This window comes from Anser cygnoides, chromosome Z (assembly GCF_040182565.1).
Source record: "Anser cygnoides isolate HZ-2024a breed goose chromosome Z, Taihu_goose_T2T_genome, whole genome shotgun sequence".
NCBI lineage: Eukaryota > Metazoa > Chordata > Aves > Anseriformes > Anatidae > Anser > Anser cygnoides.
Genome location: NC_089912.1, coordinates 50,931,567 through 50,955,985, shown reverse-complemented (window position 1 = coordinate 50,955,985; position 24,419 = coordinate 50,931,567). Strand labels below are relative to the sequence as shown.

The window sequence follows — 24,419 nt, the reverse complement described above, 5'->3', positions numbered from 1 at the left end:
AAAATATTCTAAGAATTATCATGAATCCTATTTGGGTTAATAACTTGAAACTTTATAGAGTGACATAACTTATGAAATGGCAGTTAAGGAATTGTGAAGGTATACAAAAATATCACATTTATGAAAGAATAATCTGTCTATAAGAGTCAATTGTGTACTTAGTGTGATGAAGTTGTGTTTACCGTAATGGCTTATGCATTCATTTGCCTTCTAAGTTATAGGGCAGTTAAGGAATTGCGGCTTTCTGTTTTGTGCTGTGTCAATCTGTGAACCAAACCCCTGTAACGTCTGAATCTTTTCAGCTAAACTTTGAATGACCTTGTACTTGGAAAATGTTTTTAAATCCTGTTTAGTCATTATACTTGTTCAGTAGCTAATCCAAGTACTTTGTTTTGCAAGTAAAGTTAGCTTCTTGTTGCCCACGTGTAATAGGGAACATATGGTCAAGGGGACAATGATAAAAATATTAGGAAATAAATAGATGAAAAGTTAAAAAAGACGGTTATTATGAGGTGGGGATGTGGAAAAAGTGAAAGCTACATATTAAATTGCAATGGGATAGCTTAAGGGAAAAGAAAAAAAAAGTTATGTCCCTTAAAAAAAGGAAAGGTAAAAATGTAAACACATTACAATTATGGCAGGATAGCCATTATAGTTATGTGAGCATGTAATAACACATAAAGATAAATAATTGAAGGTGTAAGATTCTAATGGGAAACACGATATTGATCATGTAGTTGCTGAATCTTACACCTACATATAACGGGACAGAGAATACTCAGATGTGGTGTCTCATCTTTACATTTACACCAATAACTCCACAGATAATAATTTCAGTCATAATAAAAATACTTTTATATACAATTAATAATGTAAAGCATATTTTGGCTTTGACTAGTCACTTTCTTATCCTTCTGAGAAGGCATTGAGCTCATTGTGCTGCAAAAACCAACTTCCAAAACCAAAGGCATCACCAAGGTCTTTTGTCAGAGCCATGGGAGGAAGGACTGGACATTTTAATGTATGTTCTAACTCCCATGATGTATAAACCTCCTTCACCTGTCTGCATGGTAAGAATTTTGTGTTTTGCCACAGTGGTACATTCACGGCAACTTTTCTGAAATCTGTGGAAACGTGATGATGGAGGGGAAAAGGCACACATCTTAGGTGTGAAAACAGTCCTATGGCAAGGTGGATACTGTTGAAATGCAATTCAATTGGTGGTCTTTCCCAGGCTAAAAACATCCCTAGCTTCTTTTTTACTTTCAGCTTCTTTTTTCATGTGTTTGGGAAAAGTTCTAGACTTTTCTTGTACTTTGTTTCTCATGGCCACTATAGGAAACATGCAAAGATCTGTTTTGGCAACACCGTTTAACCCTTTATTTCAAAACTTGCTGTTACACAAGTGTTCTGGATTTAAGACCGGGACGTGCACACTCCCGAATATTCCAAAAGATCTAACGGCCCTTCCGCGGCTTCCCTCACTTCCAGCTGTAGGGTCTGAGACCCAACTCAAGCAATAAACCCCGACGATCTGCCCAAGCGATACAAGTCCGGACGTTCCCGCACCTCAGGACGGCCAGGAATGTGTTGGCCCCCCACGTGTGAGGCAGCAGCCGCTACCCCGTGACGGGAGAAGGGGGCGGGAGCGCTGCCCCGCCCTGCCGGGTGCCAGCCCCTGTCAGCGGGCAGCGCGACGCTGCCGCACCCCGACCCTCCCGGCGGCCGTTGGCGCTGCCAGCGCTTGGCACTAACGGCCGCCGCAGGCGTCGCGCGGCTGCTGCGCATGCGCGGCCGCTCCGCTCGGGCGGGCGAATTCAAACGCGCCCTCGCGGCCCTGCTCGTTGTCGGGGTAGCGGCTGCTCTGACGTCATCGCGCCGCGTCCTCCTTCGCTCCGCTTTCCGGCGCTGGCGGCGAGCGGGGAGCGGCGGAGGGGAGCGGGGCGGAGGGGGGCAAAGTTTTACGCGCCCGCCCGCTCGCCCGCCCCCGCCGCGCCGCTCCCATGGCCTCGGCGCGGGTGGCGCTGCTGGAGGACGAGCTGCGGGGGCTGGCGGAGGAGCTGAGCCGCTGCCAGGTGCGCCAGGGCGTGGCGGAGCGGGGAGCGCGGCGCGGCGCGGAGCGGAGCGGAGCGGGCGGGACCCCCCCTGGGGACGCGGGTTCGAGACCCGCCGGCGGCGAGCAGGGAAGGAGGGAGAGGTGCGGGGAGGCCACAGCGCTGTTGCCGCCTCGCCTCGGCCCCCGTCCTCAGCACCTGTTAGGTGGTCCCGGGCTCGCTCTGGTGCCGCCGGGCCTGCGGGGCTGTTCCCCCCGCGGTGCCGAGGCACGGAGCGCTGCGAACTCCTGGGAAGCTGCCCACGCGAGGGGGTTACCTCAGGGGGTCTGAGCTGTCCCCCGCCTGTGTGACTGAGTGTGCCCGAGCAGTTCCTCAGGTTTCACTAGCAGTCGCGGACGTACTTTGAGGAGTTCCGCTCGGACAGGCGTCTTTCAGACGTGCTTTCATCATTCCTCCTGTTCATCACTTGTGTTTGCTACTTACTACGTTTAAAGATGATAGCTGGCTGTTAGGATGAGGTACCGTCATGGCAATCTGCTCCAGCCAAACTAATCTAGAAGAGGGGAAGGTGATGTCTCATGCTGCAGTTGCTTTCTGACTCGCTCCCTCCGTGACAGCCCAAACAGTGCTGTGCTGTGTGGCTGGTCTGTTTAATTCCACAAAGGCCAGGGCACAGGCGTGTAGTCATACCTGTGAGCAGAAAACAGTGCCCACGCAGGAGTTAGTAGCTGTTTGTTGCTTCAGACAGCATCGGTGCACCTGCCAGCTGGTGCTGGTTGTGTTACAGGCCGAATCCAGACTTGGAAAAACTTGTTGTGTTGGAGAATTAAGGGGAAGGGGAGCTGTCAATAAAAATCCCTTTTAGAAATACAGAATAATGAATGGTTTGGGGAGATCTTAAATGTCCCACAGGAGAAGTTTAGAAAACTCTTTAATGATAATTGTTTCCCCTTCTCATCATGCAGATCTGCGGTATCAGATGACGTTTGGTGGAGGCGGAACAAAGATCCTCTGCTCATTTGCTAACTGAACATAAACTATGTGTTACTAAAACCTAGTAGCATAAAATGTTTCGGAGAACATTGTAAATAAGAGAAACTTTGAAGGAAACAGTACAAATTTAAATTTCCAATCACTTTCGTAGTGTAACTTGATGTACACAAATTAAGTATCCGATTCTCCTTTAGATTCATTCAATACATGTGCATTTCTACTTGTTCCTGGATTAGATGAAACCACTCCAATCATCTTAAAGTTAACACACAGAAACAATTTTAAATGTATTTCCTTTATAGTCTCATGCATATTATCCTATCGTTGTTGTGTCTTCTCTTGTGTCAGCTTTCTGAAAGGGAAGCAAGTGGAAAAAGAATACGGAAGTAGTTCCTGCATTTGAAAACAAAACACAGTCTGTGTTCAGCAGTAATCTCTTCAGCTCTAGGTTGAACCAAATATGTACGATCCTTCTAATAATAGTGTAGTGGATGCATGTCTTCAGCATTTATTTCAGGTTATTAATAAAATAGAAAGGGAATTGAAGCAGTAATATATAAGCAGATATTCTCTGAAAGCACTGCATTGTAGACATCCATGTGTTTACCGCATTACTAATCCATCAAGAAATGTAGGGAAACCTGTTAAAACCTATTTATGTGGTTTATGTAAGCATGAGAAGAAGGGAGAAAACAGATTTTATTCAAAAAAAGAGGTGGTACCTAGTTAATTATGCAGCTTTTCCAAAGTAAGGTTTGTTGAAAACTATAAGTCACTTTCAAAGTTAGGTGAAGTTGCTCTGAATTCGGGTGGGAACTAAAATAGACTTGAGTAATATTTTTCAACTGGTATAGCAGTCAACTAATAGCTGAAATATTCAAGAATGGTTAATCCATTTGAAGTTATTACTTCATTACAAACACTCTGTGCAAAGACAGATCCTTTAAATCATAAGTATATACAGGCAATTGTTGATGTTGTGCTGTTCTAATTTCTTTACAGTTGAACAGGAAGTTGTTACTAACTGACTAACTCACTTACTGGAATCGTATTTTTTCTGCTGTGATTTACTTCCAGATGAAATTTAGGAAGATCTTCTGTGGTTCTTAAGTTCACCAAACACTTGTATGTTTTGCTATTCGGAATCATGTGGTTGTTTAAGTTGGAAGGGTTCTTCTGAGATCATCCGTTCCAACCCACCCTACTTGAGCAGGGTCAGCCAAGCAGGTTGCCCAGAATGGTGTCCACTCAGGTCTTGAATATTTCCACCGATGGAGGCTCTGCAACACTGCAAGGGCAACCTGTGCCCATCTGTAAAGACTGCACAATAAAAAAGCATGTTTCAGTTTCCATCAGGACTTTTCTTGTCTTTATGTTTTATTTTTTTTTGGGTAGGGTTATCTAACTAAACAGGGGTTGTAGTCTGGAGGAGACTCAGGGGAGACCTTGTTGCTCTCTACAGCTACCTGAAAGGAAGGTGTGGGGAGCTGGGGGTCAGCCTCTTCTCACAGGTAACTAGTGATAGGACTAGAGGGAATAGCCTCAAGTTGTGCCAGGGGAGGTTTAGGTTGGAAATTAAGAGACATTTCTTCTCAGAAAGAGTAGTCAGGCATTGGAAGGGGTTGCCCAGGGAGGTGGTGGCATCACCGTCCCTAGGGGTGTTTAGGGAAAGGTTGGACGTGGTGCCTGGGGACATGGTTTAGTGGGTGACATTGGTGGTAGGGAGATGGTTGGACCAGATGATCTTGGAGGTCTTTTCCAACCCTAATGATTCTATGATTTTGGAGACTACCTTAGCTGGCATTTTGAATAGAAGCGTTATGTAAATACACTCTCACTAATGTCCTTCTTCAGGTTAGCTTTTATTCCAGCAACTGGATAAAACTACATAAGCTTTTTTCTTCTAGGATTGTTGCACTCAAATACTAATAACCTGCCCTTCCAAAACAGACTTCCCAACTGAAATCTAGTTTAGCCTTACTGATATTCAAAATGTACCAGATCTAAGGTATTTTAGATATTAGCCTTTAGGTGTGTGTGTGTATATATATATACATACATCCAATATGTGTGTGTGTATATATGTATGTATATATTGCAAAGGAGAAAAAATAGTTTATCAAATAACCGAGGTTGAAAGTTTTCCTTAGTTCCAGGGAAGACTAAACAAGTTTTTAGGAAATGGAGAGCTGTATATCTTACATCTAGGTAAAATCTGCCGAGCTTCGTTTCTACTTCTCCACGTCTCCTCGGGCTACTATATTTTCTGTCATATAAACTGCACTTCCAAAACAGTCTCGCCTCTGGGAACTGGAGTCCGCTGATGATGACTGCGTACATGGAAGGCATTTCTGGCTTATACAGCTCCTGAGTCTTAATGGAAGTGTTGAGCATGCTGGTTGTGTTCCGTCTAGCCGTAGTGCTCCAGGCTGCTGCCTCTCCTGCAACAGGATCCTGGAGTAGCTGGCCATTTCTCTCATCTGGTGTGGTAGCCCTTACCTTCTGGTTTAGGTTCTTTTTCCTCTCGACATCTTTTTGCCTTTTGAGGTAATGTTTTCAACCATGTAAAGGTACCTGCAGAGCCAAGTACGATGTTTTGAAGATTTCACTTTTTCCCCACCTTTTTTTTTTTTCCCCCAAAGCTAAGATTCTCCTGGTAAGTCTAGACCTTGGCAGCTTTTGACTTGCAGTATTTGGTGTTTTCTTTAGTGCTCCTAATGACACTGGGCGCTTGAATCACAGTAAGTGGCTTCTTGAAGCTGAGCATGTGAGAAGACTTCAACAACCATTTTTTTGTGTTTACTGTAAAAACTGATGTTGATTTGCAGCTCTGCAATGTAAATTGTAAAAAAAAAAAATAAATATCCGAGGCATGTTTGCCTCTGGTATTATGCTGTTTGGGAAAATTACGATTGCTGTGTCTGCAGTAGAGCATTATATAATGATTTTAACAGTCATTTAATAAGCAAGTCTTAACTTAAGTGCCTCTCTTCTCCTAATTTTACTTGAGAATAACTTGAGTAATGGAGTAATTTTCCTGAACATGATTGGAAAGGAAACAAGGATATTTTTCTTTGGGACCTTGTTGTTCCAGTTCTGTGACTGGCTCAGCATTGTTGGGGGATGATGGGAACGCAAAGGTCGAGCAGTAAGTTATAACACATCTGGTCTCTGTTATTTGCTTTAACTTCTGCAATCTATTTTGGGGTTTTATACTTCTGCCTACCACCTAAATATCTTGAGAGCCTTCCATGGAAAATCTTTAACAGCTATGTCCTTATTCCTCCCTGGAGTTCTTGGCTCTGCTTGGTGTTTAAAAGATCTGGCCTGTGTTCTCCCCCGCTCCTTTTCCCTTGTGATTCTGTATGTTTTATTTTTATTTTATTTTTTTCCTGGGCAGATGGAGGTGTTGTTTTTTGCAAGTGTAGTTGCTTGTGGTAAAGGAAATCAGGGTGGCTTATATGTGGTTTTTATTTTTTTTTAAGGGGAATGATTTGCTGTATCTCTGGAAGCTGACTCTTTGAGCGGAGTTTCTGTGCCAAGAATATTTTTCTTTAGCTTTCATGTGCTTTCTCTTTAATCTTGTGAATACCTTAAAATAAACAAAAAACACACCTGGTGACTGTGTTAGAAATTGATTTGTAGTGTTTTCTGTAATTGATTTCTTGCAATCATTTTTTCTGTGGAAGCAGTTTCATTTGGTACAAAATAATATGCATTTGGAAAGCAGAAGATGTGCATCTTGGTAATCTTGCTGTCAGTCTCTTAACTGCTGAATTACATAGACTTCAATGCACCCAATTCCCTAACCAAAAGGATAGAAAAGATTCATTAAAATATCACGTAGTGAAACTGAATTCTTCATTGAATCCTTGCTTTCATTCAGGCTGACAGAGTGATTTGAGACTGGGATTTTTGTATCCAATTGTCTTCTGTTGCTGGAAACAAGTTGGAAGAAACAGGCACGTGTTGTGCCTTTTATTTATGCTACTGGTGATAACTACATGACTTCAGTATGATTAGCTTCATTTCATATTTTCTAAAAATCTTACCCATTGTTAGTCTAAACAGCCAACTGCCTTCACCATTTTATTAATTGGAGCTTTGGCTACAAAAGTAACACTGCAACTCATTCTGCTAAAATAAGGTGGGATTTTTCCTGCTTGTACTTCCCTTCCAACTCCATGGTTCTGCAAAGAACCAAGAGTATCGTAACTGCTTTCTGAAGTTATATGTGCTGATTTTAGGCACGTCTTGTTAATGTAAACTTCTGTAGCTCGCATGCTTTTCCTAGCAATGACGGTTATAAAGCCCACGGCTTTGCTATATAGGAGTTAATAGGTGTACACAGCTGTAACTAAGTAACAGGTCCCTCAAGCATGCAGCACTGCATGGTTTATTCCCCTGACCGTAATATTTGGTCAAAGAAACCATACTGCAGTTTACAGTTTTCTGTTTACGAAAGCAGAAACTTCTCCATTAGTCAGAAAGTTGGGAACCGATCACTAATCTGTGTATGTGTATTCTGCAGTGGCCGATTCTCAGGTTGCTGTCAGGTTCCTACAGTTTCTGTCAACAGGTGATAAACATAGATGGAGAAAAAAGTGATCTTCCTGTAGTTGCTGTTAATGTTGCTTCTGTCCATCATCAGGGATTGAGAAGATGTTTGTAGGAATGGGCTGTGAATGTCCATAACCGTGATGGGGTAGAAGGGGAATGAAGAAGGTGGGCTGTTAGTCTGTGGAAGGTGGAGTGGCTGGGGCGACAGCTGCTTCTGGTTTTGTTTTGTGTTTCATGTTTCCTGCTGATCTTGGAAAGCTGTGCGCAGACCTGCTCTGGTCTTTGTGCCCGATTTTACACTGCTTGCAGAAAAAGAATAGTACTTCTGTGGACAAATGGACTGTCTTGTTTTGATCACTTCGTGGGTCAGGGCAGGATGTAAAATATTCTATTTGCTATTACTAGCATTAATCACAGATAGGATTGCTATAACAAACCTTTTTATTATGAAAAATAATCCATTACCTGGAAAAACATGCCTTCTGTCCTTCTTGACCAATGTAATAACCAGGACACCCACTGAAAATTGAATGAAGCTATGATAACATTGATTTATAAGCATTTTTAAACAAAATATTTACAAGTAAATGTGAAAAATGTATTTAATAGGTTAAAAAAGAAACCAAAACATTGTATTTTCTGCATGAGTAGCTATTTTACATGCATGTTGATTGTACATGGTAAAAATCTTTTCAAGTCAATAGCTGTGAATTGGAGCTAATACTATAGAAGAAAAACATGGTTCTTCCTTAGTGATTTGCTTTTATGTCAAGCTGTTTTTTCTTCTCTCTTTGTAACCAAAATGTAAGTGGTTGTGAACTACCAGTATAAGAATTTGAATGCATTAGTTTTTCTTCTGGATGAATTGTTGATATCTGTATACTACTGTTCCTTCAAAATGGGGCAAAGTGTTTAATGCTTCCATTCATTAAATACTGTTTTCTTTTATTAGTGATGAAGACAAGTCCACATATTCATTGGTACAGTGGGATTCCAGCTGTTTAGTGCTTTGTGTTTTTGTTTTGTTTTGTGTTTTTTTTTTTAATTTTTATTTTATACCCTTATATTTTGCTGTAAGGAGTCTAGATCATGTGAGTGTGATCGGTACAGGTGCTGTTAATAAAGACCTTACTCTGTTGTACACAGAGAAATAACATTGTTGAATAGCAAAGTTTGTTCACTCTTTTTTTCTTTTGCTTTTATTTTTCACAAATTTTAACTAACAAGAGTGAAATTCAATGTATTTTGTCTTTTCTTCTGAAAAAATATGGAATATTGGAATACTGTGAAGATGAACTGAGAGTGAGATTTGTTAAAAATATGTATTTTGACATTCATTTTAGTTATCTGTTTGCAGCATATCTGTGATATGAGTATTTCAAGTTGTCCCTAGAGTGAGTGGGAAACAAAAATTTGGTATAGAGTTAGGCATGAGTGGAAAGGTACCTTTTATGGGAACAACAAAAATATGCTGTTTCTCAGTAAAGAAATTAATGTTTTACGTGTAGAGAAGTAGACTCTTGCTTGTAATTTTTCCAACTGCATTGAGAGTAATTCTAGAACATACTGAGATTTCTACACGTACCAAACTGCATGAACTTACAGATTCAGCATCCTGTTTTTTCCCAGCAAAATGTATTTTGGTTCAGGAGGAGGTATGCTGTTTTTAAGGATAGACTTCAGGTAATCTTGTTTTTCTTTGTTACTGTTGAGCGTGCACTTTTTCAGTGATTTCATTTGCTGTTTAGTTCATAACTTTCAAGATGTGCAAATGTCATTCTACTATTTGTCCTCAGTTTCAGAGGCGCTTTTATGGAAAGTACTATGAAGTAATTTCAGAAAGATTTAATGGATGTGACAGACCCACATTCTGCTTGATTAGTTTGATAAGTCAGACTTAATATACACAAATGTGTGGTCATATTGTCTGTAAAATTAAACTACTCATGGATTCCCCTATTCTGAAATGCATTGAAACTCTCAAAGGCGTTCTGATTATATTAATCCAGAGCATTGTATTTAAGTAAACACCAACTCTGAAGCCCATGCTGAAACTTCCAGGTCATTCTCTGCTTTCAAAACCACAACTGAACTCTTAGAATAACACTCATAACTCTAGCACTTAAAGGTTTTGTGCAAAATTTGTCCTATTCTATGCATCTTCATTCATATTCTGTGCTGGACCCATGTGGTGGTTTTACCCAGCTGGGCAGCTGAACTCCACCACAACTGCTCTCACATTCCCCCTCCTCAAAAGAAGAGGGGGAGAGGAAATTACACTGGAAAGGAAATAAGGCTCGTGGGTTGACATAAGGATGATTTAATTAATGAGAAAAGAAAGAGGAGGAAAAAAGAACAAGTAAAGGCCGTGTGGAAGCACAGAGAAAGGGGAAAAAAATCCCTACTTCCCTTCAAAGAGCAATGTTTGGCCACGTCCCTGGAAGCAGGGCCTCAATACGCGTAGTGGTCATTTGGGAGGACAGACATCTTCATAACGAGAGCCCCCCCTCCTTCCCCTCCCCCACCTTTTATTGCTGAGCGTGACACCCCATGGTATGGAATATCCCTGTGGTGGGTTTAGGCCACCGAAGGGATATTTGCCCTGGCCATGTCCCCTCCCCACCTCTTGCCCAGCCCCAGCCTGCTGGCTCTTGGGGGGTTTGGAGGGAGTCTTGGTGCTGTGCCAGCACTGCTCAGCAACAGACCTGGCACTGGTGTGATACCAGTGCTGTTCTAGCTACAAGTGCAACACACAGTATTTGTTACATAGGGCACTGCAGGGAAAGGTAACTCCATCCCAGAGCCAGTGCAACCTCATACTTGCCAATGACAAAGAGCTTCCTGGAAACGTGAAGGTTAAAGGCAGCCTTGGCTGCAGTGACCATGAGATGATGGAGTTCAGGATCCTTTAGGCAGTGATGAAGGTGAAAAGCAAGCTCACGGCCCTAGACTTCAACAGAACAGACTTTGGCCTCTTTAAATTTCTGCTTGAAAGATTCTCATGGTATAAGACCCTGGAGGGAAGAGGGGCCTGAAAAGCTAGTTAATATTCAAGGATCTCCTCCTCCAGGCTCAAGAAAGGTCAATCCCAACAAATAAGAAGTCAGACAAAAAATGTCAGGAGGCCTGTATGGATGAACAAGGAGCTCCTGGCCAAACTAAAAAAAAGAAACATGATAGAAACACAAAAAGGGAAGTATACAGAGGGTGGAGGCAAGAGTGGATAACCTAGGAGGAATACAGACACTGTTGTCCAAGTATCCAGGCTTAAAATTATGGAGGCTAATGCCTGGGTGGAATTGAATCTGGCCAGAGATGTCAAGGATAAGAAGGGCTTCTATAAGCATATCAGTAATAAAAGGAAAACATAGGGAAAATGTGGGCACACTGCTACACAGTGTGGGGGATCTGGTTACACAGCACAGTGGAAAAGCCCAGGTACTGAATGCCTTCTGTGCCTCAGTCTTTGCTAGCAAGACTGTCTTTCAGGAATCCCAGGTCCCAGAGACGGGGAAAGACTGCAGCAAGGAAGCTGTACCTTTTTGGGAAGAGGATCAGGTGAGGGAATGCGTAGGCAAACTGAATGTACTTAAGTCCTTGGGCCCTGAATGGATGCACCCATGAGTGCTGAGGGAGCTGTCAGATGTCATCATGAGGCCACTGTCTGTAATGTATAAGCTTGAGAAATGTCTGCCAGGAACCTCATGAAGTTCAACAAGGGGAAGAAGTGCAGAGTCCTGTGTCTGCAGAACAACCACCCCAGGCACCAGCATGTGCCGGGGGTCACCCAGCTGGAAACAGCTCTGCAGAAAGGGACCTGCGGGTCCTGTTGGAAACCAACCAGGCCATGAGCCAGCAACGTGGCCTTGTGGCAAAAATGGTGAAGGGTATCCTCGGCTGCATGAGGGGAAGTACAGTCAGCACATGAAGGGAGGTGATCCTTTCCCTTGGTTCAGCACTGGCGATGCCACACCTGGAGCACTGGGTCCAGTTCTGTGTTCCCCAGTACAAGAGGGACCTGGAGCTGCCAGAGACAGCCCAACAAAGGGCAATAAAAGTGATCAGTGAGTGGAGCTGATCTCACATGAGGAAAGGCTGGGAGAGCTGGGAGTCTTCAGCCTGGAGAAGAGCAGGCTTGGGGTGGGGGGGATCTCATCACTGCCAATAAATACCTGAAGGGAGGGTGCGGACAGGACAGAGCCAGGCTCCTTTCTGTGGTGCCCAGTGCTGGGACTGGAGGCAGTGGGCACAAACGGAAGCACAGTAGGCTCTATCTGAACATCATGAAGCGCTTTTCCACTGTGAAGCTGACCAAGCACTGGCACAGGTTGCCCAGAGAGGCTGTGTTTCTCCTTCCTTGCAGATAGGCAGAAGCCATCTGGACGTGGTCCTGGGTGAGTGGCTCCTGTTTGATCAGGGGGTTTTGGGCCAGATGACCTCCAGAAGCCCCTTCTAACCTCACCCCACCTATGATTCTGTGTAATTACTGCAATGGGTAGAGTTAGATTTTATTCAAAGTTTTTAAGTATTTGCAGCTCAAAATGAAAACTCAGATGAGTTGCGTAAGAGGATTAAAGCAAACCTTCTCCTCTGGAAGTGAACCCTTTTCTTTCTCCTATCTTTTCATCTTTGAAAACAATTCTTACGTTGTTCAATCATTAAGTTGATGATCAGATTTTGTTTTCTTTGGGGTGGTCCTTTGGGGACCCACAAGCTGGACTTGATCCTTGTGGGTCCCTTCCAACTTGGATATGCTGTGATTCTATGAAGTTTCCAATATTGAGTACTCAGAAGAAACCAGCTGGTAGGGTAAAGCCTGTACCAGTGAATGAAGGCACGCGGAGCATCCTGATTGTGTAGTCTGTCCTAGAAAAGACAAAGAAATTTACTTTCTTTTAGCTACTTGGGGAGGGTGACATTTTGTGTTACGGGCCCATGTCTATCAGATAACTTATTTCTACTGTTTAGCTGATGTTGATTTCTGTACAGTCCTACTGTGATGGTACTGAAGTGACTTCTGTGATGCTACTTCACTGACTGTGCCATGTCAGACAAGAAGTATCATATTTCTTGTCACATGGTTATAAAATGAGTCCAATATTTATGTCAACAATGTGTAATAAAATAAGTCAGTTAAGTATGTTGCTGTCTTCTTGTCACTGATGGACTAACCTGAAGAGTCCATTTATGAAATCGTGTAATGACAGATAGCATCTTTTAGCGTGTGATGTGCAGTACCGTTGCCTAGACCACTATTGCTACTTCAGCATTGTAACACAATAATACATCAACAAATTAATGCAAGAGAGCAAACTCAAGTTTGCTTTCAACAGAGTTCTCAGTAAGGACGCAATCTCTTTGTTTGTGTGCATGTTTACATGAATGCACATAAAAAAGCGGTATCCCATCTTTTTCCATTTTTGTTTCAAAGGCATTTTCTTTGTTGCCAAAACTATTAACAGAGACAAGAAACAATTATTTAAATAGAAACATAGTTAATCTATTTTTCTAATGTAATAAAATTACTTGTTGGTTTTATACCCCTTCTAATTTAAGAAGATTACATTAAGGAATTGGGGATGGAGGTGGAGGGAGATACACTTGTTTGCTGGTGGCATCTGTTTTGAAGCTATCCATCTGGTCAGGTCACATGCAGTCGTCTTACAGATCTATTGGGCAGTTAGGTGTGGCAGTGCATACTGTTTTTGAGTGACTCTTGTGAACGTAAAAATAACCTCATGTTCTCTTTGCAGCCCGGTGTGTATAAGGCACTTTGATTTCTTGTGAGGTAATGGTCAGTCGTATCTTCTAGTCACTTTTTTAGATTATTGAAAAGCTTAGCACTTCGAAGATCAGACTTTGTAAAGCATAAGAGTGTTCTGTGCCATATGACCACTCAGGAAGACTGGGTGGGTTGTAGAGAAAATACCTCATATTTAGTAGTATACTACATGACTGGAACACGACAGTCTTCACCAAGAAATACTGACAGAACAGTATCTACTCAGTTTGCACTGGCAGCCTATTGGCAGTGTGTGTTTAAAAGTGACATGAAACATCAAGAAGAAAGTTTGTCACTTGCATATAAAATGTATACATCAGCTTAATTAAACGCCTGAGCTGTAATCAGAAGCATACTAGATGTTAGGAGAGTCTAAAACATACTAACGGTGTTCTTGCAAGTTTTTCAATGCTTACACCAGACATGTTATTTCATGCTTTTTCAGTCTTTCTGAAAGATAATCTGATACTTGCTCAGTCCTGTGTGTTACTTTGCATTTACGTATGGATTCTTTCTTCCAGCATGATGGTCATGTATATTTCACTCAGTAGAGAAATACTCACTTCATAATACGGAAAACTGTCAATGTCTGGTATTGTAGAGTTCTTAATAAAAATTACAGTAAACCAATAGCTCCCTCTGTCCTCCCAGCTGTTTCATTTCCCCTTTTGGGGGTATCCACAGGTCTTCACTGTTTAAAATTTTAAATGAGAGTTTGTGTCCTCTTCTTTTCTAGCAATTGTTCCAGGGGGTAGTGTTTTTTGTTGTTTTTGCCTTTTTTTGGGGTGGTGGTGATTGTTCTGTTGCATGTGTGTTCTATTTCTGATTTCAGAAGGTGGTGTTTTGTTTAGTAAATTATCATTTGTAATGCTATAAAAATTTAGGGTATGGTATGAACACTTCTAATAGTTAACAGACTTTGAAATAAAGCAAAAGACCAAGAAGAATGCTGACTCCAAACTGTAGCTGAGATGCTTGATGTGTGATTTACACTAAAGGAGTTTTTTTAGTTTATCCTTGTTCTCAACACAGTTTATTATAGATATGTAAACAAAAACTAAACCTACATTTAACACCCAAATTCATGAATTAATTGTTCCTGTGAACAGAAAGATATTTTTTATGTTTTTGTCATTGTCACTGCTAAATTAAAAGCTTTTTTCTATCAGAATTCAGTAGCATTGCTTTAAAAGAATGCCAGCTAATCCTCCGTGATGAAGAGTTGTAAAAATACTAACAATTTTCTAAATATGGTGAGCTCCCTTTTTAGTTTCCTGTAGACAAATAACTGCGTGCAATATTTAAACAATTTTACATGCTTCTGATATCAAATGTCCAGAGCAATAATTTATGCTTGGATTTCTCTTCCGAGAAGGAAGGAAACTGCTTACATTGAAATGAGTATATTTGTCTTGCTCTGCATGTAAGCTTGAGGGATTCTGTGTTTTGTGACTTAAGCTAATGTTTAATAAATTCATGATTTTACTTGCAAGCAAGTACTTAAGATCTGGCTAGTTATGCCATATAACCTTGGTCTGTGAGTTGTCTTATGGTTGTCCCACCTTCTGAGCTTCTTGTTAAAAATCAGTAACAAAAATCAAGTTTGCTTTGCAAAGAGCAGGTTCAAGACCTAAGTTATTGTTTATTTCTGTATGTCTTTCAATATGATAATTGACTACTTTCATTGTAGACTGACGGAAAATCCCTCTTTTGTATGCAGTATACTTCACTTTTTGCTCCGTAATTCTCTAATTCTAGCATCCATACCTGATCATGGGATAAGCGTCTTTATCGGACATTAGTTGTGTTGTGGATAATCTTAGTCTTAATGAGTAATTTGCAGTAACTTTCAAATGACATCGGTATTCTGCCTTTGTATATAAGTTCTCAGCTGTTCAAGGTACACTCTCTCTGACCTCTTGAGCCGCTAACGTACACTTGAGTAGGCTGAACGTTCCTTGGGTAGGCTGAAGATTGATATATCCCAGGCCTTGACAGCTGTAGTGTTTTTCTGTGCCAACTCCAGACTGTCTAAGCAGCCCTTTTTCAGAAGAAATTGTTTGGCTCCCAAGACCATTCAGGGAACAGCCTGACCAAATCCATTAATTGTGCCAAGAGCTTAAAAAGACTATTTAAACTTCTTTCTATCTTAAAACTGTAATAATTTTTGGCTGATGCTCATATTCTGTTATACAAAATACAAAACTACTTGAAGATTTAGATGAAACAATTTTACCTCTGAAAATGTTTGACGTGTTAAAGTGAAGTAAGTCATGTTTAGTGGTAACTTATTAATAGCATTACATTCTCCTGATGTTTAATTGTGATAACGAGAAATTTTATATGCCTCCATGTTAAATTTCTTTCTAGTCATTGAGGTTCATAGATTTTAACTGCAGATAGTGTTTTATTTTGTTACTGGTAATATGTATTTGAAGGCACAGTTAAATATTTTGTTCTTGCTCTTTTGGCAGAAAGGCCAGTTAAGGACAAAATTGCTGTCTTTTGTGTGCATTTACAGAAATACAAATATGCAGGAAAAGACATTTGTTCATTTAGGTCAGAATAGTTGATGATATATTTACCACATTACACTTTTACTTTTAAATACCAATTCTACCAATTCTTGCCATCAAAAATAACATTTATTAATATGGTGTTGTTCCGCAGTTGTGGAAACTTGTGTGATTTTATTTTATTCCCAGGCAGGCCACCTGGAAAGGGCGCTTTTTTTTTTTTTTTTTTTTTGAATTGGACACTACTTGTGTTCTGTTCAGCTATTTCTTTGAAGTTTACTTTGTGTACACAATTAAGATTCAATAAACCTTTACTGTGAGCTTTTTTTTTTCCTTTTTTTTCTATTTAAGTTAGGGTGGCTTTTTCATTCCTGCTTCATTTACTGTTCTTTCAGCACAGACAAAAATGTGGCAGAATTTAGAAGTAGCAATTTCACCTACATGAGTAAAACTTGGAGTCCATCTACAACTATATCACAGACTACTTTCAGAGCTGTCCAAGGAAGAGAAAATGATTTGAGGTTAATCTGAACTGCTTATGTAATCAAAAAAAGATCAGTCATATGAGCACGTCTGTGTTCATCTCTTTGAAACTTCATTATTTTGAATGCTATCAAAAGGCCAGTATATGTTCGTGTTGCGGCAAAGTTCAGGTAGGAACTAGGTTGCCAGAGACTGAATATGTGTTGGATGTACAGCAGAAATCAGAGGAAGGTTGTGAGGAATTCCCTCTCCTGGTATTGTACATATATACTTCTTACATATTCATTAGAAACAGTTCAGTATATATACTGTAGTTCTTGCTTTGTGTGTGTAATGGGGAATGATGTGTTTAGAAGGATGTGACTGAAAGTTACACGTTGGTCTTGGGTCATCTTGTGAGGCACTGTGCAGCTCCCCAGCCTGAGGTCTGGAGTTTGTAGGAACCTCCGGGACAGCACAAAGGGCAGTCTCCCCTGCTTGTGTTGGGTCGCATGGTACTGGATAATGCTTCTTGGAGCCTTGCAGAAGGCTGAGTCTCTCAGCTCTTCTAATAAATAAATGAACAGAAAACCCAACAGCTACTTCTGTGCTGTTGTGTGCAGGACAGTAAAGGCAAAAGCTAAGGAAGACTGGTGGTAGCTAAATCCAGTTTCTTAAAAAAGCAGACAAAACTAGACTGAACAAAAAGCCTATGAGCTGTTAAATTAGCATCAGTAATTTTGATTGTTTGACTCAAGTTTTTTGAACATTTGTGGTGGAATACTGTTTATACTTCTCTGTGCTGTAATGATGTCACGACCCTCAGGCTAATTTGTTAGTCATTTTAAGTAGTTCAATGCAAAAGTACACACTGAATCGTACATGAAAGATATAAATAAAAAATGTTCTTTTATCAGTTTAGCCCTGCTCTTCGTATTGCCGATTAACTGAGATTTGAATTAAAATTATTTTGAAATTATAGTTAGTTTATTAGATATAGTAGTTTATTCCTATGTTGTGGTTCAAAAATTTCTTTATAGTTGAACTGATGCCATTTAGAGTGTAAGAACTGCTGACTTACTTAGTGTCCTCCTAAATAATTTAAAAGAAATCACGTTTCCATTGCTGTTATTTAGTGAGTTTTGGTTTGGCTTTGTGTGCTTTCTTTGATGGGCCCCTGAAAGAAGTACAAAACGTGTTTAGACATTCAAAATGCACAGAATCCACGTTCTTTATAGATCCTAATGTATTTTGGAAGCCTGCAGCAATTTTTCCAAACCTGAGAAACATTTTTATTTTTCATTCTGTTTCTGCCTGTGAAGAAACGATAGGTCATGCAGAATCTGCAATCTACACACACTGTGACTTTTCAGATGACATAAGGCATTTCCAAGACCTGCTCATTCTGGATTTTTTTGGGTAAACAGGAAGAAAGTGTAGAATTTATAGACTTTAGACTAGGTAAATAGAGATCCAGGATCATAAGTAGCATAAGGTGATAGCTCTCACTGAGAGGGTGTGTTGTTTGTTTTCAAAAAAGAGGTGGAGAACCATATTTGTGGCCTGATTTGAGTAACCTAATTAATATGATACCATTTATATGACACAGGCCTAGCTTGGGTGTTATCTCTCTGCAAAAAGCAAATGCGGTCATCTACTGTAATGCACCATAATCCTGTTAGTTATCTGTTTGCTTGCATGCAACAGAGTCACCGGACAGTCATTATACTGCTAACCCGATTTGTACAGTGATGTCTCTTTCAACGGCTTTAAAAGAATAGTTTGTGCCCCAATTCTCTCTACGTTAAGTTTTTGTTCCCTGTGTGGCTTTGTTTGCAATTACCAGAAATGAAGTCTCCCCATCAACACTTTAAATGTTGTGTACATCTTACGGTGGTAGTTTCATAAAACCAGAGAAATTTAACGTAAGACAAACTCTTTTTTTCTTTATGCTGTAGTCCAGTTTGTGTGTAAGCTGGTAATAACTTGAAATTGTAGGATCTTTATGACCAGAGTCTTTCTTTTATTTACTTACTAACACAATCAGAAGCCTAGTCTGATTTGTAGTTAGTGTTAGTAATGCATTCTTAAAATAGGTAGGTGAATTTTTCTGGGTTTATAGCAATATGTTATTAAAGCATCAGATTTTCATAAAGTTTTCTTTCCTGTGCAGTTGAAGAAGTTGGTGGTATTTAAAGATTTCAATGCATATAAACTAGGAATGACAGTATTCGAAAGAATAAGATATTTCTGAAAAAAAAAAGTCAACACAAAAAGTCAGCTTGCTGCCCTCAGGACCCTAAACTGCACCATTTCAAGGTCACTGGAGCCAAGGCTGCCCTTGAGTTTCATATTCTCTACCAGTCCCTCCTTGGTGGAGAGAACAAGGTCCAGCACAGCACCTCTCCTCGCTGGTTCCTCTATCACTTGGAGAAGGAAGTGGTCACCAATGCATTCCAAGAACCTACTGAGTTGCCTGTGCCCTGCTGTGCTGTCCCTCCAACAGATACCGGAGTGGTTGAAGGCTCCTATGAGGACCAGGGCTGGTGAACATGAGGCTGTTTCTGTCTGTGGAGGGCCTCAGCTGCTTGGTCTTCCTGATCAGGTGGCCTGTAGCAGACCCCCACTATAATGTCACCTGTCCCGGCCCTCCCTTTAATCCTGATCCACAAGCTCTGTCAGCTCCTCACCCACCCCATCCCATCCCATCCCATCCCATCCCATCCCATCCCATCCCATCCCATCCCATCCCATCCCATCCCATCCCATCCCATCCCCAGGCAGAGCTCTACATCCTCCAGCTGCTTGTCATCTCCCCTGCCTGTCCTTCCTAAGGAGCCTGCATCCCTCCATTCCAACACTCCAGTCGTGGGAGCCATCCCACCACATCTCTGTAATGCCAGTAAGATCGTAGCCCTGCAGGCGTGCACATGTCTCTTAACTCTTGTTTATCCCCCATGCTACGGGTGTTAGCATAGAGACACTTGACACTTGAGTTGTGCCCCCAGTGAGGCTGACTCCTTTGTGCAGCCCTTCAGGTGCTCTCCTGCTGACCGGTGACCCTTCTCCAGGCTCTGGGCACCTATCACTGACACTGGTGTCCAACTGGGAGAAGTGGGATGAAGTTCTCGTCCCCCCACAACTCTAGTTTAAAGCGCTCCTCATCAGCTTGGCAGGCCAGTGACTGAAGATGCTCTTCCCGTCCTCTGACAAATGGACCCCATCAGCCCAGGTTCTCAAAGCGAGTCCCATGGTCTAAGTAGACAAACCCCTATCTGCACCAGCCCTGCAACCATCTGTTGATTTGCCAGATTCGACTGGCCCTTTTAATCCCCTTCCCTTTGACCAGGATAAAAAAAAAATACCTGTTCCCAGGAGTCCTTTACTGCTGCTCCCGGGAGGATATATCTATTTTTATATCCATAAAAAATGAGAAGCTGGGTAAAGAGGAAATTAAGTGGGAAACCCATAAAGAAGCCAAATGGTGGAGATGAAGACAGGAACTTAGGTCTTCTATTTCAGCTCTTAGTCAGGGTTAAGACAAACTTGTTCAAAGGGGAAATACTGTGTTGGTTATCTAGCTGATATTAATGAGCTTCTGGTTAACAAATGTAATCTGTGATATCTGAGGATATTGTTAGGTTCTGGAAGCTTGGAAGAAAAAGAAAGCAGAGAGATTGATAGCCACAATAGTGGTGATCTTCCTTTTAGGTCATATATTGTCCTCATGCACGTTCTCTTCAAGATTCAAAAAATAGTAAAAGTAGCCTAAGCTGCACCTTTCAGATTTTTACCTGTTTCCCTGTGTTTTTTACCTAGCTGGAAATTTGATTGTTTTACTATATTAATTTCAAATTTAACGTTAGGCTGTGTTTAGTAGGCTTGTTCTTAGCATATGTACATAAATCATGGACTAGACTATGCTTTCTTATTTTTTCTCAGCAAAATTTTCTTCAACGTTCTGCTGATCTGTTGTAATATTTTTATATAATTAACGTATTATGATTTTAGTTTGTAACATAACTACATGAATATCACTCCTTCCAGTAATACTACTATGTTGGAATAAAAATACACCAGTGCAAAATAACATCTTCTGTGTAGTAGAAAATACAAATATGGAAAACCTTTTAGCTGAGATTTAACTTTCACAAACTTTTTGAAGTGTATTTAAAACAAAACACAACAGCAAAATTGTTTTCTTGTACTCATTTGAGATTTTTTTTTCAGAAGCTTTTAAATGATACAGGTTAGCTGAGTGTATGTGAGACAGATACACGACCTGTTTTCAAATAAAATCTTAGAGCTGCATGTGGTAAAACTTAATGTTGAAGCAAGTATTCCAAGCTCGATTTTTATTAATAGAAATTGTTCTACTATTAGAAATACTAGGAACTGATGCAGCAAAATGCAGCCTTGTTTGAATGATGTTGATTTTTGCTGCCTTATTTGCATACTCTTGCATAGTTGGTTGTAGATCTTGGTCTTCCTTCCTTCAAAAATTCTGTGTGGTTAAATTTTTGTTTATTCAAGAGAACTCTTTACTGTGTTGTTAATTCATGAGAAAGTGAATACCTTGTAGTTAATTCTCCCTAAAATAGATTTTTTTTTTTAATAATTGTGTTCTGAATATTCACGGGATATCTTTTTTGTCTATAAAAGCTTTAGCATAACACTTAAAATATTTTTGCCTTTTTTTTTCCTGTTTTTAAGGCTGATAAAGAATTTGTGTGGTCTCTGTGGAAACGTCTTCAACTGTCAAATCCAGATTTAACACAAGCTGTCAGCTTGGTTGTGGAAAGGTGAGTTTGAAGATTTAGCATGATATTTTAAAAAACAAACATAAGTGCTGATACCACACTTTTCATGTTTTTAATTGAGAAAAACGTGGGATTCTAAAAATGTGTTACAAAAATTACATTGTTAAATTTTGTCAAGACTTCATAGAGTATTTTGCTGGTTTCCTTTTTTGGTTTAAGTTGAAATATATTTTCAAGTCTGTTTTTACTGTATTACTGTGCTGCAATTGAATTCAGTTCTTATTTTGTAAATGTAGTGCATGTTTGGATTTTCTGTTGAAATAGCAAAAGGAGGTAAATGACATTTTCTGGTGTCATACGTAGTTAGATAACAGTTAAGTGTGCAAATTTTGTTTATCTGCTTTCTTACAGAAGTGAAAAGCTAAGGCATGGTAAAAGAAGAGATGACCATGCAATTTAAATAATATTCCTCGGAGGATACTAATGATGAGGATTTCCTCATATTACCTACCTACTAGCATCTGACCGCTATAAATGTTAATTAATCATCACAGTGTATGATTGATTGTTTTAGAATGCTAATATTTACAAATTCATAATTTTTGTAGGCCAAAGATAAGAAAAATGTGAACGAGTTGGTAATGTGACTACCAAAATTCAATCACTTGATTCTCTTATGGTCAAAAGATTTGTCTGTTCTGTGTCTCAGGGTGCCACAAGATTCCTTTTATAAAATTAAACTTTTTTTTTTAAACTTCTTTACAATAAATCGTTATGTTCTTTAGCAGGGAGTGCGTTTACTATAGTGTTGTCTCATCTTCTGTTCATCCTCTGCATTGCAAAAATAATGGAAATTTTATCTAAAACGTAGTATGATCAGTGCTAATTTTAATAAATATTAAGTAATTAGATCTAATAGTTGTTGATATCCAGAGGAAGAAATTGATGGTTCAAGCACACGTGGCTTATGTTAAAACAGCTTATACCTGAGAGTTCAGATGCCATGACCGGAAATGAATCAAGAATGGCTTGGGTTGGAAGGGACCTTAAAACTCACCTAGTTCCAACCCCCCTGCCATAGACAGGGACACCTCCCACTAGATCAGGTTGCCCAGGGCCTCATCTAACCTGGCCTTGAACACCTGCAGGGATGGGGCATCCACAGCCTGTCTGGGCAACCTGTTCAGTGCCTCACCACCCTCTGAGTGAAGAATTTCCTCCTAACCTCTAATCTAAATCTCCCCTCTTTTGGTTTGAAACCATTCCCCCTTCTCCTGTCATTACCTACCCAAGTAAAGAGTCCTTCTCCATCTTTTTTATAAGACCACTTTAATTATTGAAAGGTTGCAATGAGGTTTCCCTGGAGCCTTCTTTTCTCCAGGCTGAACATCCCCAGCTCTTTCAGACTTTCCTCACAGGAGAGGTGCTCCAGCCGTCTCATCAACTTCGTGGCCCTCCTCTGGACCTGCTCGAACAGCCCCACATCCTTCTTGTGCTGGGGGTCGTAGACCTAGAGGCAGCACTCCAAGTGGGGCCTCACAAGGGCAGAGCAGAGGGGGACAACCCCCTCCCTCCCCTGCTGCCCACCCCTCTGCTGATGCAGCCTAGGATGCAGTTGGCCTGCTGGACTGCAAGCGTGCTCTGCTGGCTCAGGTTTAATTTTTCATCCACCAGAGCCCCCAAGTCCTTCTCTTCAGGGCTGCTCTCAGTGAGTTCTTCTCCCAGTCTCTGCTCATGTCTGGGACTGCCTTAACCCAGGTGCAGCACCTTGAACTTGGACTTGTTGAACCTTCTGAGATTCACATGGGCCCACTTCTCCAGCCTGTCCAGGTGTGTGTATATGTGTGTGTGTATATTTTGTATGCCCTCTCTTTCAGAAGAACATACTACTGCTTTAGAACACCTCTTGTGAACTCAAGGCTATGTATCTATATCGTATCTTTCTCCTCTTTCTCAAAGTTACGGAATTAAGAGGGAAGAAATTGCTTTCCCAGCATCTTTTTAGGTGTTATCTTTACCCCAGAGAATCTTGGAATAGGTTTGTATAAAACCTATTCAGTATATAGGAGTTTTATTAATCATGACTTGAACTTTGGGGTTGCTTTGATTTGACAGGTGGAGCAGTAGTGTGTATTTTTCTCTTTAATTGATGTAGCTTCATCTCTTTTGCCTGAGAAAGGTTTAATTGCCTCTTTGGAAATAATTTCTAGCCCACTTTTCCTGTGAATCTTCTGCACAACCAAATTACAGCCCTGTATATTCTCCAACTTCTCTAGCTGTAGCTTTCCGTAATCTTTTCCGAAGTAGTGTCTGTTTCATGACTTTACCTTTTTACACTCCTTTCAGAAAAGTTTTGGTCTCATTTGCCACTTTATGGCAGTAAATACAATTATTGATATAACAACAGTGTCAGTTTATCTCAATTCAGATATGTTGATTGGATATTCATATAATTTGCAACCTAGCACTGCTGCTGGCCAGAAAATTGTAGGATGGGTAACTTTTTGGCCTTGTTAATCTAGCAAAGATACTTGGATTTAAAGGGGAGAGAGGTGGGATTATTCTATGTAGTAGTATGTAATATCTGATTAAAAAAGGAATAAAGCTGAACTCTTCTTAGAGACTTCCCTCCTTTCTGAGCTGTAATAGGAACATTGACCCTGTTGATAACATTTTCCAAGTTGATAACGTTCTCCATCTTTGCTTGAAATACTAAGTGATTTTTGAATAGATACAAACAGAATGAAATGGATGAATGAACTTCTGTTGTCTCTGCTTGGGACAGTGTGACATGGGTACCTCAAAGGTTTGCATGGCTTCATTTTCAATGTGTTCTATCTACTAAAAATTCCATCACCAATAAGCTTTCTGTGCCCACTTTCATTACAGACTGTTTGAGATCAGAAGCCAGCTACGTATTGGAACAAAACAGTATCTAAGAAGGTGTAGTCTTTCTGTACCCTAGATCTTGTATATAATGAACCAGTCAATATTGCCCAATAAAAAAAACAGCCAAATTTTCTTCAGGAGATTACAATATCAGAAATAAAAAGATGGAAGTGTGAAAGGACAAAATGTTCCCTTACAGCCTTGTATACCACAGGTGCATAAAAAGAAGGCGAAAGAAGTATGTATTAGAAAAAGAGTGGGCAATACTGGCTACACAGTCAGGTAATATATATTTGTAGCATTAATTTATATTTGTAGCATTAAAGTATTCGTTATAGTATCTTTTTCTCAAATAAAACAGAAAAAAAGAAAAGGCATAATTTGGAGGACATAGAAGGGAATT

General features: G+C 40.5%; 1 protein-coding gene across 5 annotated transcripts in view; it reads left to right on the top strand.

Moving 5' to 3' along the window:
• The first annotated feature begins 929 nt into the window (after positions 1 to 929).
• CNTLN (centlein) overlaps positions 930 to 24,419 on the top strand; it is a 208,095-nt gene continuing 184,605 nt past the window's right edge. Inside the window, exons 1-2 of one of the 5 annotated variants that reach the window (XM_048051339.2) lie at positions 930 to 2,075; positions 21,081 to 21,169. In XM_048051339.2, coding sequence (XP_047907296.2) covers positions 2,004 to 2,075; positions 21,081 to 21,169 — 161 coding nt within the window. In that variant the 5' untranslated portion in view covers positions 930 to 2,003. The remainder of the gene's footprint in view (positions 2,076 to 21,080; positions 21,170 to 24,419) is intronic. The other 4 variants (XM_048051340.2, XM_048051337.2, XM_048051338.2 and 1 more) reach the window with 4 other exon arrangements.